At 42.4% G+C, this 13686-nt stretch overlaps 1 protein-coding gene across 1 annotated transcript; it reads right to left on the bottom strand.

Annotated features, from left to right (window-relative positions):
• Nucleotides 1–3962: 3962 nt before the first annotated feature.
• Nucleotides 3963–13429, bottom strand: LOC126533154 (mitochondrial import inner membrane translocase subunit TIM50-like). Its single transcript, XM_050180427.2, has 9 exons — nt 13075–13429; nt 12991–13022; nt 12746–12767; nt 12625–12683; nt 11642–11869; nt 10169–10267; nt 8026–8182; nt 5966–6069; nt 3963–5066 (listed from the first exon to the last, which is right to left on the bottom strand). Exons 1-9 carry the CDS (start codon nt 13415–13417, stop codon nt 4989–4991), a joined length of 1122 nt encoding a protein of 373 aa, XP_050036384.1. The 5' UTR covers nt 13418–13429; the 3' UTR covers nt 3963–4988.
• Between the last annotated feature and the right edge of the window lie 257 nt (nt 13430–13686).

The following is a 13686-nucleotide window of genomic DNA, read 5'->3' as shown; positions in this document are numbered from 1 at the left end:
TAAACATGGCATCTGTAGTCAAACTTGCTGTTCAGCTCCCATGCCTGAAAGTGTATTGAACGTCTTTAGAGGAAGCCTTGGCTTAGGGCCAACTCCAATTTTGCTGCTGAAATGCATGTAAAATGCAGAAATGCTGCCTTGAAAAATCTGCTCGACTGATTAGAATGTAATTTGTTGCATTTGTGGGTGAAAGTTGAAATTCTAGCAACCCCAAGAAGGCGAATTTTCACTAAGGACCTAGGAATTTCTTTACAAGAATTGCAAAAAATTGGCAAGTATAAAAATTAGAAGTGCGAAGTCCACAAATCTAAACTCTGCACCAGGATATTGCAGTTCTGTCAATTGCATCTGTTAGAGTGTTTAAAGCAGACTAACATGATTTGAATTTACACGCCTATATTAAACTGTTAGTGTTAACAAGGGTTTTGCAAAAGTCCTACTCACGAATTAGCGGGATATGTCAAAGCGGTGTATAATATGTCAACTTTGTATGCTTTAGATGATGTTAGTAGGTGCAGTTTACAGATTTTTTTTAAATTGCCAAGTTAGTCGTATAAACTCCAGACATTAGTTTCTTGAAATATTAAAATTTTCAAAAATCTTCTAAGAAAATTTATGGCATAAATTTAAAATGCACTTGTTGTGGTTTCTAGGTTTTAAGTTGTACTTTTAAATGCAACAAACCATCAAAATCCGTGCAGTGGTCTTAGTTTGCAAGTTTAGAAGCTATAGAGAAAAATTATTTGTGTTCTCGCACGTTTAGATGAGAGCTCCCAAGCTGAAGCTTCCTCTTAATTCCTTCAAGCACAGAAGCTTCTCTGTATAATAATGCCTACCATTGCAAAATGTAGTGGGAAATACAAAGAAAACGTTGGATGAACAGAAGAACAATTTTTCTGACCAGCAGTATGGAGGTCCGATGTTGTGAATGTATAGCCATTTCACTGAACTGGTTCCCCCGTACTCCCAATGAAACTTTTGCACTTCCCTTTACAGGCAGCAACACCATATTTCTGCATGCTATAATGATGCTGTTAACAATTGTTTTCTATATATTCCACACTGCGTTCACATTCAGATACCTGCTTTGATGGCTTCGTAGCTGTGGTGTTGCACTACTAAGCATGAGGTGGCATATTTGATACACAGCTGCGGTGTGTATCAAAAGACATATTTAGACTCTGCAAATGCAATATAGGCACTAAATTTAATATAGGCATTAGTAGGCACAAGGAAAGTATTACTAAAATGTTTCTAGACCCATGGTTTGTGCTTAGGCACTGTAAGGACACAAGGAAATAATAGGCATTTTGCCCTAAAGTTTCGGTCTCCGATTATAAAAGTGAAGGCTTCTTAAAGGTAAGGAAGGCAACCATAGAGGCAAGGGAGAAATATAAAATGGTTATCACTGCTAATCACTGTGCATGAAATAGACAGGCTTTTATTATTGTCAGCCAAAGCAAGGCAAACTCTGGGCACAGCCTCAAAAGTGCGCTGTGTGTGCCCTCTGTCAACAGCACTCGTGCCATACCCGTGATTTTTGTACTACTATTTCTCCAAGATTCTATTATGCGCCCAGTTATGCCTAGTGCCAGCAGCCACATATTGAGGCGCACGATCCACAGATGCCTGTGTACCGAGAATTCATTGAGCTTCGGAGAACCTCGGGTAGCCAAGGTCACAGTGCAGGAGCAGCTTTGAAACTTAAAAGTTTATTCATTAATCTGCGTACAACAAGCAACTTCTTTATTGCAATAGAACACTCGTGTCATAGTGGTGCACTTCTGTTTACTCTGCTGTGGAGTCAAGGTTGTGTGTTTGATTCCCAGCTGTGTTGGACACATTCCTACGTGTGTAATACGTATTGAGAAAGAAAAATTCTGTCTACAGTCTTCGGTTCTAGAGTAACAAAAGAAATTCTAAATGATTAAAATTAACCTGGAGCTCTCACTCGTGTCGAGCATTTGCAGTTGTCGGTGCATTGATGTTAGAAAGGTCAGTCTCCAAAAGAAGCCATGATGGTCCCAAAGCGTTTGGGAGGGGTCGACATGGAAGTAGCCCCAAGCCAAGTGTGAGCTTAGCATCGCAAATTCTGCATCATAAATGCTAAATCTTGATTTCGCAAGTTTGTCAGAAGCGTCGAATGGGAGTACTGTGTATGTCTCACATGTGCAACCTTAAACGCAGCTGGTGACCAAACTTTGCTTTTGTTTGTACAGACTGTGATGTCATTAGTCCACAGTGCTTGTTGGGAAGTGTCAGCCCTGCAGGTATGCATTTTTCTGTTCTAGCTCAGTACATGCACTACAAGTGTAAATTTTGAGCGCCAGTTCCATTTGCAACTGCTAGTATGCCGACAGTGAAAGCCTTGTAGCACTGCAAAAGTGTAGATGTTCTGGTGAGGCATGTATTCATGGTGTGGTATGTTCTAGTTTGTGTGTCTTGCAGGGTACCACTGTTCGGGCAGCGCTGCCATAAATCAAGAATGTTCATTACAGTCTGCTGAAACCATGCAAAACTTGCCTGCAAACTTATAGCTTCTTCCAAAGAATCGGTAGCAACAAAAGCTACTCACTTTGGATTGTACATGTAATTAGGGGTTTCATTAATTTTCTTCTTTGAGTCTAGCCATACCAGCTTTTTCTTTTTCCTTCCTGCTTGTTCTAGTGCTCAGTATGCAGTTTATTTGGTCTCGGCATGAGGTTTTTTTTTCTGGGACAGGGGTGGTTAAAAGTATAAAGTGTCTCAATATTAACACACTGAGAAGCACCCACACGTGCAAGGAGATTCTAATTCAACATTTTAGGTATATATTTTCCAGAATTAAAAATAAAAAAAAAAGCAGAAAGAGAAGGTGTGACCTAATTGATCATAAAACAGTGTTCATGATGATCAGTATTCAAGACATTGCAGGATTTTTTTTTTTTTTTAGTACAGGAGTGATAACTTTCTGGTCACATGCAACAGTTACCTTAGCCACCACATATTGGTATGGCGTGTAGTCCTGGCCAATCAACAGTACAGAAGTCTTCTTTCATATTCACAAAAGATTGCCTCCTGCATATATACATTATATTCCATATGCTGTTGATGAATCTCATGCACACCTACTTAACCAACATTCTGCTCATACGTTCAGTAGGGCCATTTCTTTAGTCATTAACGCCATACCAGCTTTTCCTGCAAATTGAGTCTTCCAGAAACTTGGTAGTGACAAAGGCCATTTAGACTGACTTTTGTTTGGCTAGTGGTCATATTTTCTACTTTGGATCTAGTGAAGGCAGCTTTTCTTTGGCTACTTGTTCTGGTATTCAGTGGGAACCCTGACTTCAGAATAGCCAGTCTTGTTCTTTCCCAGCAGCAGCCATTGCTAAGCTGTGACGTAAAAATTTCAAGGCAAGTTGTTTTTGCCATGGAATTTTCTTGTAAAGACTGCTGCCAACCATCTGCAGTGTTTATCAGCTATATATTGGTCTGTGTAAAACTGCTGCATTTATAAAATTGGTCCATCTATAATCATAAATACATTACTGTGTCTGTCCTTTTCGTAAGGCGAGGCTGAAGGCCACCTGCCATGTGCACTCCAACATATCCATGCATCATGGTACCCACATGTTTTGTAGCAGTTAATAGAACTAGCCAATGATAGTCCCAAGTAGCATATTTCAGCAGCTCTACCAAAAAGCTTCCGCATTACTTTGACAGTCATACTCCAATGGCTTTTGCTCAGCTATTTGACAGTTCTCTAGGCTTGTTCGGATCTAAGAAGTGAGAAACTAATCTGTGCATAATTTGTACCTATACATGATCCAAACTACGAAAAATTTCAGCAGTTAGACATTTATAGTTCTTGAGCTAAATATTGCTATAAAATATGGTACTTGCAGTAGCAACTATCGTGCCCCAAAAGTGCAGAGGGACACCATGAGAGCTTATCTGCTGTTCCTACAGACCACCAGTAGTTCCATATTAGCTTCATTTACTTTATTTACACAGAAATACAGACATTTCTACATTGCAATCGAGCTAGACTTGTGTGAAAATCATCGATTTCCTTAAGTTAAAAACCAGATACTGACACCCATGACATCTGTGCAAGTGTGCAAACTCACCTTGGTTCCAAACCAGGACAAAATAAAAAATTCAGTTGGCGTAGAGCATTGGGCTTGTCAGTACTGTGGATTCTGATAGTTGTGCCGAACTCGAGGCAGGGAGACAGTAAGGAAAGCACTGTGCATAGCCCCTTTCTGGTGCTCTCGTCCTGAATGATGCAGAAGTTTTGAATGAGACCACATTATTGAAATTAGCCCCAAAAGTGGTAAACAAGCACCCTTTGTGAGCGATGCATGTGAAGTCTAAATTATTAGGTGTCTTATGTGATCACGTTTTACAACACAAAGGCTATGTTCAGCACATGCTTTCAGTGCTTACTTGATCCGATATACTGTCATACTCTACACAAACTGTGCAGAGCGCAACATCACTCACTTGTATGAATGGCAAAATATAGCGTGATGTTCAGCATTTAAAACAAAACCTTTTCGGGCAGTTGCACTGGATTTCATCAACTTTGGCCTCAACCATTTCCTCTTAATGACGAAAATGTTTCTCATGGTGTTTCAGGTGCAGTCATGCACCTGCATACTCATTCAGTAATTCATGAAGATGCAGATGGTGTAATGGCACTGCAATTCTTCCACAGACACAAAAAAGGAATAGAACAAAACATCAGGCAATACTGTGTTGAGCACCTACTCAGTCTTGTCTTCAGTGACAGTTACACACACAAAAAAAGCAGATGCATGCTTTTGCACTCTGGCCATGCCCGCTGTCAAAATGTAGTTTCCTTGCGCGATGGCGAGTGCGCTGTCACTGCTGGCATTCACTCGACACAACTAACACAGGTGGCAGCACCGTCCACTACTGTCCAAGTGTCCATAGAGCAGTGGACAATCTAAGGCCCAATGCTTTCTGCATTCTCCGCATCATCACTGACGTTTCCAAAGCCCCATGGCCCACGACCGCTGGCTGGGAATCTGCTCCAGGGGTACTTGCTGCTTCTCCTCCTGCAAAATTAGACCAGTGTCAACACACACATTACGTAAGGAAAATGTAGAACAGATGGTGCACACGCTCAGCCTATGTATCGGAAAAAGAGACTTACACCAGAGTCGCAAAGGTGTTTTCAATTGCGATCGAACCCAATTTCGAGATAATCTTTTAAAGTAATGATCAACAGTGATCAGTAATCACACAGTCCAACTATCCAGAACCAAGTTTGGCAAGCTCTTGTGCGCCAGGTTTTGCAAAGTGGGTCAAAAACACTTGACACACATTTGCCTAGTATATATGTAGTAAACATCGTAGTGCTCATAATCGAGAAGCTCACTCACAATGCACAGGTTGCGATTGAATGGATCAGCATCAAGCAACGTCAAAAGTGTCCATGTGACACTGGTATATCAGATTTTCTCACTGTAGGATTACAACTAAAATGATACGGACTTAACACAGTACTATATTAATGCTGGAGAAGTGCTAGTGTTACCTTTGACAAAGAGTGTACAACGGACAAAAAAACTTCAATAAAAAGTCCTCACACGGCTTTCTGAACATGGAGAATAAACACACCACTAAATGTTAATGATTTCACAAACGTGAGCCACGCGTTATTTTCTTGTATGCTGCAGAAAGCCTGCAAAATCACTCGAACAGCTTGTCCTTTGCTATCAGCTTGATGAGCAGGATTTCTAAGCAGCCACAAACAGAAAGCACAGCACTGGAGAATGAAAATGCTAAAAACAAAAGAAAGGGGAAGCTAGATTTAACTCTTACCAGACAGTATCCGAGTGAAGTCACGCACAATAAATTCCTATCGCGTTTTTCTATGAAATGCCATTTCATAATGAGCACAATTCTCCAATCTCTTCCTTTGCTATTTTACTTGTGAATTTGAGAGACATGCCTGCAGTTTCCTTTGGTTCTCCTTAAATGCCTCCAATGGGTTGTCAAACTGGCTGTAGTACTCCAGGACTGTCCGCACATCCTCCACCTCACTTGTAGCGATAGCTGGAACAAAACAAAGTGTTGTCACATGAGAAACAAGGATGAATCTTATCCAAGTACATCTGTGGATCACTGAGGTATACACAATGTCTGATGTAATGCAAATTATGTTATGAAATACATCTCACTTCATGAATGAATGCATAAAATTTATGCAGGTGTACTATTGTGCCATAACTACTGGTCCTGTAACATAAAGGTTTGGTTACTAGTTTTACGGCACACATTAAAACGAGAGAGAGAGAGAGGGAGAGAGAATAACTTTATTGAATTGAGAAAAGGGGGGATAGGTGGTTGGGAGCTCGGTGGGTGAGGCCCTAAGTCCAGGGCTCCATTGGCTTCTGCCAGCAGCCGAACGGGACCCAGAAGAGCCTTCTGCACCTTCTGGTCTGAGCTGGCAAATTGTGCCTCCCATTACTCCAGCGTGTTTGTTAGATTATACCTAACTAAGTAGGCATTTAAACTTGGCAGTCTATTTTGGCATCCCCATGAGATGTGGTACGAAGTGTTATCACATGAGAAACAAGGATGAATCTTATCCAAGTACATCTGTGCAGCATTTCTTGGTTCTGATAATATGGGAAGATGTTTGATAGTCAAACTGACGCGGAGTACATGATAAACAAGGATGAATCTTATCCAAGAACACCTGTGCGTCAGCTGACGATCATCACTGAGGCATACACAATGTCCTATGTAATGCAAATTATGTTATGAAATACATCTCACTTTATGAATGAATGCATAAAAGTTATGCAGGTATACTATTGAGCCACAACTACTGATCCTGTGACATAAAGGTTTGATTACTAATTTTACGGAGCACATAAAAATGAGCATTTCTTGGTTCTGCTAATATGGGAAGATGTTTGATAGCCAAACTGACATGGAGTTATCCTGATAAAAAATGCATAAGCAAAGGACTTGCAATAAGTCAAATTCAAACTGTGTAAATAATGCTCTGGAAACTAAGAAATGACAAGTGTACTTAGCAGGTAACAGTGAATTAGTAATTGTCATTTTAAAGTTTACATTTCTCTTTCATGGAAAATGAAATCCTGTAAACTGAGAAAGGATTGTGTGATAACTAATGAAGAATATCTAAGGAAATCTCTGGAGTGGCTGAATCAAAGTACAAAGGAAATGGACTTTGAAAATCCTTTTGTATCAGAGGAAGCTTAGACTGAAACAGTGAACATCACTGACAAGAAGGAATCACAAAGAATGACGGCACAGCATTAACTGCATACAGGCTCTATTGCTTCGCTCACAGTCATGTATTTAATAGTGTTATAACATTGCCTTCATACCAAAACACAGAGGGAATACATTGTTGGTGACTGCATCTTGTGGAAGTGCATTTAAAATATAATGCAACACAAATACAACAGCCATGCATGAATGTGCATTCCTTACATAGTGAAGGCAATAATCTGCCATCGACATACTTCTTATGTATAGACATTAATATAATCATTTCATTATGATTCACTAAGAACTGCTGCAAATTAAGATGATAGTTCTAAGACGGTGCTGGTTCAATTACAGCTTCACTAGATACTCCTACTATGGCACAGTAGCTAGCTTCAGGCAATGTCTATAGATGATATTGCAGAGACAGTAACGTGCATTCCACCACTTCCTAGAATGTTCAGTGATCCATATCTCAAGGATGTCCACAAAGAAGAATGTGCCCCAAGGACACTCAACTGAAGAAATGTGCTGCAGAACAACTTTTTCTTGGGTTGATTGGTGTTTCCTATATGACATACAAAAATTCAGGAAAGGAAATGAAAAACTAGAAAAGGAAAGAGCAGAAGGCAAGATGTAGTGCCTGTCTTACTTCCTGTTCTTTCATTCACTAGTTTATCTTTTTTTCCTGCATTCTTGAGTTACAAAAATTATGTTTTTACGACTAAATGATGCTGCTGTAAACAAGAAAGGAGTCCAACAACTCACTGCGCAGAAATTGAGCCAGGTCTATCAGCGTGCGATCATCGTCGCTGCCGTCCCACTTTGGTAGCCGCAGTGCATTGCTAGGCTGTAGGGAGCAGGCCTCGGCACTCCAGTCAACCATGATCACACGGGAGAGGTCCCGGTTCAGACAAGAGAGGTCCTGCATGACATGAAATTCATCAATGACCCTGCTTGCACACATGAATAGGCACATAATGTAAGCCCGCAAGTTATCATGAAATATGTGAGCCACTGTGGCATCATAGATGCCACAGTATGGGCCAGGGGAAAAGAAAAATAGAACTCTGCCCTTAAATCGCCTCCCTGCATGAGCAATCCCTTTCTGCTAAACTTGCGTGAAATATTTTTTGAAGGAGTAAATCCAGTTGAGTAATCTACTGGCTTTAATGCTGCTCCTTTGCATCCCTCCTAGCCTGTTGTCGCGATTTCACGACATACTGAATCTGAGCTCATAATTCCAAACGGGACGCTGTCACCATCTGATCGTCTCATCATCTCCAACTCGGAAAACAGCATACTGTGCATGGTGCCTCCAATGAGGGTGAACACTCCAAAAATCTTGTGCGGCTGTATCCATTCATGTGCATAAATTAAAGTTACCATCTCTGCAATACCAAATGTTTTACAGACTGCCATAAGATGTAAGATAGTTCACCTGCCAAGTCTGTCTGTTCACTGTGTAAACACGTAAATAGAATGGCATTGTATTGTCCTAGGTGTCTGAGTTTCTTTTTAACAAGTCTAGAAATCTCACATAGGGTAGCAAATGGTGCGAGAGTAATTTGGATGTTCTTACCTCACATGCAAGTATTTCCGACAATTGAAATGTTTTTTGTCAGGCAGAAAAGTTCAGGCTACGAGAGGCTAAGCTGTGTGCATTTTGAAGCTTAGTCCACAATGCTCACAGATGGCTTGTTAATGTGAGTAAATTTCTTTTATAAAATTAAAAGTAGAAATGTTATTTCACTCACTTATTACTTGACACATGGTGCTCCTTTACCCCTTTCGTATTGCGCTATTATCCTGAATTCTGACCGAAAATGGTCAAACTATTTTTAAAACCCAAGTTACCAGCATGTTTTACCTCCCAAGAAAGAATAAATTCGCTTATACTTGTGCTGTCCCATGGATTATGTGCTGCCATCCACAAAAAGCGCAACTAAGCGCCGACACAAATCTCGGCTTGTCCATGGCATTGCTGGAAAATGCAAATTACCGCTGATAAGCTAAGCTCATCTTTGGCCATTTTTACTGGAAACTTGTGGACAAAACAAACTCGTCCAAAGCATGAAAGGGGTTAATCTGCGTAATTGCAGATAACACAAAGCAGTCCTGTGCAGTTTGACGACTAGCGCACATTGCTTTCCTAAGCATGCCTTTTCAGTTTAGCCTAAACACCACTCACGTGTACAGTTTCACACACCATCCACATCTACGAGCTTTCAATGCAATAATAAGTCGTGTTAACAAAGCTTGCTAGACTTGACTCCATTCAGCTGCACCCACCAGTGCCGTCTGCTTGCTAGACAGCAAAGTAGCCTGCATCGTTTCAGCGATGCTGTCAGCTCAAGGTTGTATTCTTTGCAGCAAACATCAGGAATGGAACAGGGCTTAAAATCGTGAGTTATCGTCGAAGACTGCAAAGTAGCTGTGTATGCAGAGATATGGAACACACCCATCAGGCCATAGCCACAGTGGACATTTTCACACTGGTTGGGCAATTTCATAAAATGCAAGAAAAAAAAAAGAGAGAAAAAGGTCAGATCTTAACACTCGCCATCTGAGGCAGACAAAACATCATCACTGTTCCTATTTATCATGTGTGGTGTTAATCGAATCAGATCAGCTCAAAGTAGCTTTGTCTATGCCGCCAATACATGAAATGAAATGTTGCAATATGTGTCCTGACAAGAAGCACTTAGATTTCTCTCTTTGTTGTGCTTCAGCAATTTTCATATCACATGTTTAGAGAAACTGGAACTGCTTGAGGTAACTTCGGATGCAAAAAAGTGGATGAGAGCAAGGAATAAATAAAGCTTGGAAACATTGCTGACAGGTAGCTATAATCAGCAAGCGGAAACAGATGGCACTCTTTTTATTATGTGAGTGCAAGATCAAGACTTGCCTTAACATGGTGTCCATCTGTGTATCGAGTTGCATCTCGGAACAGCCTGTACATGATGTAGCCCTGTGGATCTAGGCTGTCCAGGATGGGGTATGCGGTCTGCATGCGAGATATCAACATATAGAAGAAGAAATACAAAGTACTCATGAAACAGAGAGAATAAAACCAACAACCATGCACAAATTTAGCACAGCACAGGTAATTTTCTTTTAGCATAACTTAGACATTTCTTGCATGGCATTTTACCATATGGAAGCCATTACAGAGAGAGAGAGAGAAATAAACGTTTATTGTACGAAACAGTGTCCCGAGCGAGGACGGGTATCACCCTAAGGTGGGAAGGCTCCTTAGTCCAGGAACCCTCTGGCTTCGACTGCCCTCTTGGCCCTGGCGACGAGTTGTCGTTGGTCTTCCAGGTCCCCGAGGGTTAGCTTGGCCTCCCACGTTTCGAATAGGTCGTTTGCTTCTATTGCTCGTTTTGCGTGCGTCTCTGGTTGCATTTCGCTGCCTTCGTGCCACGGGCATTCCAGGAGCAAGTGTGCCAGAGTGTCGGGTACGTTGCAGAGCGAACCCGACACTCTGGCACACTTGCTCCTGGAATGCCCGTGGCACGAAGGCAGCGAAATGCAAGCCATTACAGGCCTCAGTTTTTCTATCAAGAAAGGTTACAGTGCAGTCATTTGTTCCATCTGCTGTTCAACAGAAAGGGGCCTAAGTGCAAAAGGGGGCAAAATGTACAAGGATACTGGAAGTGAAAATGGCAGCTTTGCTCCACAACTGCCTACTGTCAGAATGTGGCATTCGGTCACTCAATTTTTCTTCCACGCTGCTGCATTCGTCAACTTCAAATGATAGCTCCCACATTTCATGCCTCAGAAGCAGCTTGACATAAATGCTGCCACCTTCACTACCAGGTAGCACAGTGCAGCTGAATTGAGGCCGCTGCTTTCCCCTTGCCAGTCATCCTTCTCCATTACAGTGCGCCCTTTCCTCCCCGTGGCACTTTTCACATTCGTTGAAGGCAACGAGGAGTGAACACAACATTTGGGATTGCCAATGATCCACAGCGTCTTTTTCTGACAGTGCTGGAGTGTGACTGCGTCACTGCCAAAATTGTGGCCAGTGTGTACCCATCTTTCTAGCCCTTTGCAACGCTACAATTTAGAGAATGTGACCATGAACACACATAGAAAACGATAAACAAACAAAGGCCATTATGCATTACATAACAATGCCTTTGGGCATCATTTTCTTGAGAAGTGCGTGCTACTGCATGAAATCATCACAAGGTTGACCAGTGATGCTATAAGGACAAGCCTTTTTATTGAAATGGCATCTTAAGAAAATGCATAGGCCTGGAACCAAGTTCCCATAATTCTGACAAGCCGCCATCTTCCACTCCATTTATGTTGACACTTGCTCTTTTTGTTTTCAAAATGTGTAACATGGCAAGTCTTCTGCATGCATACTCACAAATCCCTGTTCCGAAGTGTAGATGACAACTTCAAACAGTGGTGGTCCGACCTGCTGAAGGAAAAGGTTCACCCCAGGCCTCTTCTTGAAACGCCAGCCAGTCTGGTACGTCCAGTCTGGGTGCACCAGCACACCAGTCATCTCTAGGACTAGCGTGTACGGAGGCTGGTAGTATGGCTCGGTCAATGGGTCCGGCAGCAGTTTCTCACGGGATGGATCCTTGATCATCTGCGCAGGGAAAGATTAATAAACAATGAGCGTGGCACATAACACGGCATGGAAGAGTTCAGTTGCAACTACACGCATTTCTATTTTCAATCGACTAAATGTTCATAAAATAACAGCCCGGTTGTTGCAGGCCTACCTATTGTTAAATGAAAAATATGACTCACTTTTATGCCTGTTAACTCTGTTCAATAGCCTTGACTGTATTTAACTGATGTTAGACTGAAGCTTAGAACATCATTTTTTAGCTGAACTGTCTCCAAAGTGCCTAAAAATGCTGTTTAAGTGACAGAGTGGATGCAAGTGTAAACCAATTTAGCTGCAGTATGCCAAGTGCTGCATGAAGAACACATCAGTATTAACCAAAGAAACTCATTCCCACACGTCAGTGAGAATGCCGAGCTTGAATTATGATGAACCTGTAATAAGCACTTCCAGAATGTACATACATTTGAGTATTCACTGGCATTACAAGGTTACAATTTTTCCATAAATTATGGGGAATCACTCTGACCTGCAATCTGCCAGGCTTGCATACTAGATAAATACTGCTCGAGCTTTCTTCAGCCAGTGGCTGCTAGCAGTCTGAAATTAGCAAGAACACCGCTAACAAGGTGCAGGTGGAAACAGGGAATATGTACCAACACAACTAAGCTACTTTTGTCAGCTAGCAGCCGTTTCGAGATAATTAACATTTTTGTTGTAGGCTTCAGCGTATTACTGTTTGAATATACGAGTAAATGAGGGGAGCTTCATACCTTGTTATAAAGCTGAAGCTCTTTGTACGTCCTGTACAGGTGGGCTTTCCAGCGAGGCACTGAAAGGCGTCAGCCGTTTAGGATGGCTCGCGTACTCTGCACCCACCTTGCTTCCACTTACTGTGGCTGAACTCATCTTCGATCTGGAAACGAGAATTCACAGCAGATTGAGAGTGCAAATATCAACAGCACGAAATCGAGAGCGCGAAGAGAACGTGAACACGTTAGATCGCTCCGCATCACTGGAAATGCAAGACACGTCAAACGTTTCGTCTAAGAGTGGCATTGATAGACCGGTATAAGAAAAAGAAACCAGGAGTGAGTTTTGTCAATATTCTCTGTTACGATAAGACGAAGTGAGCTCACCTCCTTGCCTTGTTCATCCAAAGGAGGCGCACCTGCAAAGAAACAGCGTGAGACATCTTGTTTGCGTTCGCAGCACACACGCACCCCAAGTGACAACCAGGAAACCACCGACACCGGTGAACATCGCGCCGAACGCCACGAAGGTGTATTTCATCGCTCGCTGAGAAAACTGGTCAGCCGACCGGCCTGAAGCACCGCTGCTGGCACCGCTACTGGACCCGCTGCCGGCACCAGCGTCGGCGAGCCCGCGGCGCAACGCGGGAACGGAGTCCAATCGCTTGCGAAGAGCGGACCATCGGTGCGGTTGCCTAGTTGCTGGCGACCACGAAGACCAGCTCCTCAACAAAGATGAACCACTGAGAACTGGCGGTGCAAGTTTGGGTCTGAGACCATGCCACAAACACATGCACGCCCGTCCCACCGCCATTTTGGACTTTGTCTCGCCTTGGCTGGACTTGGCTGGTTTCGTCTGCTGATGGCCATTAGGGCCGAAACCAACGTAAACCTTCAAATGTTCGCGCGGTCAACATCCAGCCTATGCATCCAGCAGACATTGTCTTCCACAGCGGGTACTACTGCGCAATAGTACAAATGGCAAGGGAGAGCCTGGCAGCTCTACACTTGAAGTAATGCGAAACATTCGCGGTTTGGTTGAAAGTTATTTTTATGGATCGTTATGAATCACAAGGATTGAGG

The sequence above is a fragment of the Dermacentor andersoni genome, chromosome 7 (genome assembly GCF_023375885.2).
Source record: "Dermacentor andersoni chromosome 7, qqDerAnde1_hic_scaffold, whole genome shotgun sequence".
Classification (NCBI taxonomy): Eukaryota; Metazoa; Arthropoda; class Arachnida; order Ixodida; family Ixodidae; genus Dermacentor; species Dermacentor andersoni.
The sequence above is the reverse complement of the archived record's forward strand: the minus strand, read 5'-3'. Positions and strand labels throughout refer to the sequence as shown.

Bases quoted from the DNA above. Each gene is read 5' to 3' on its own strand.
- LOC126533154 (XM_050180427.2), bottom strand. From the start codon at position 13,417: ATGGCGGTGGGACGGGCGTGCATGTGTTTGTGGCATGGTCTCAGACCC. The intron at 13,023-13,074 runs GTGCGTGTGTGC...GTTTCTTTGCAG, and splicing joins TTTCCTGGTTGTCACTTGGG to GTGCGCCTCCTTTGGATGAA. The intron at 10,268-11,641 runs GTGAGTATGCAT...TCTCGCATGCAG, and splicing joins ACACTTCGGAACAGGGATTT to ACCGCATACCCCATCCTGGA.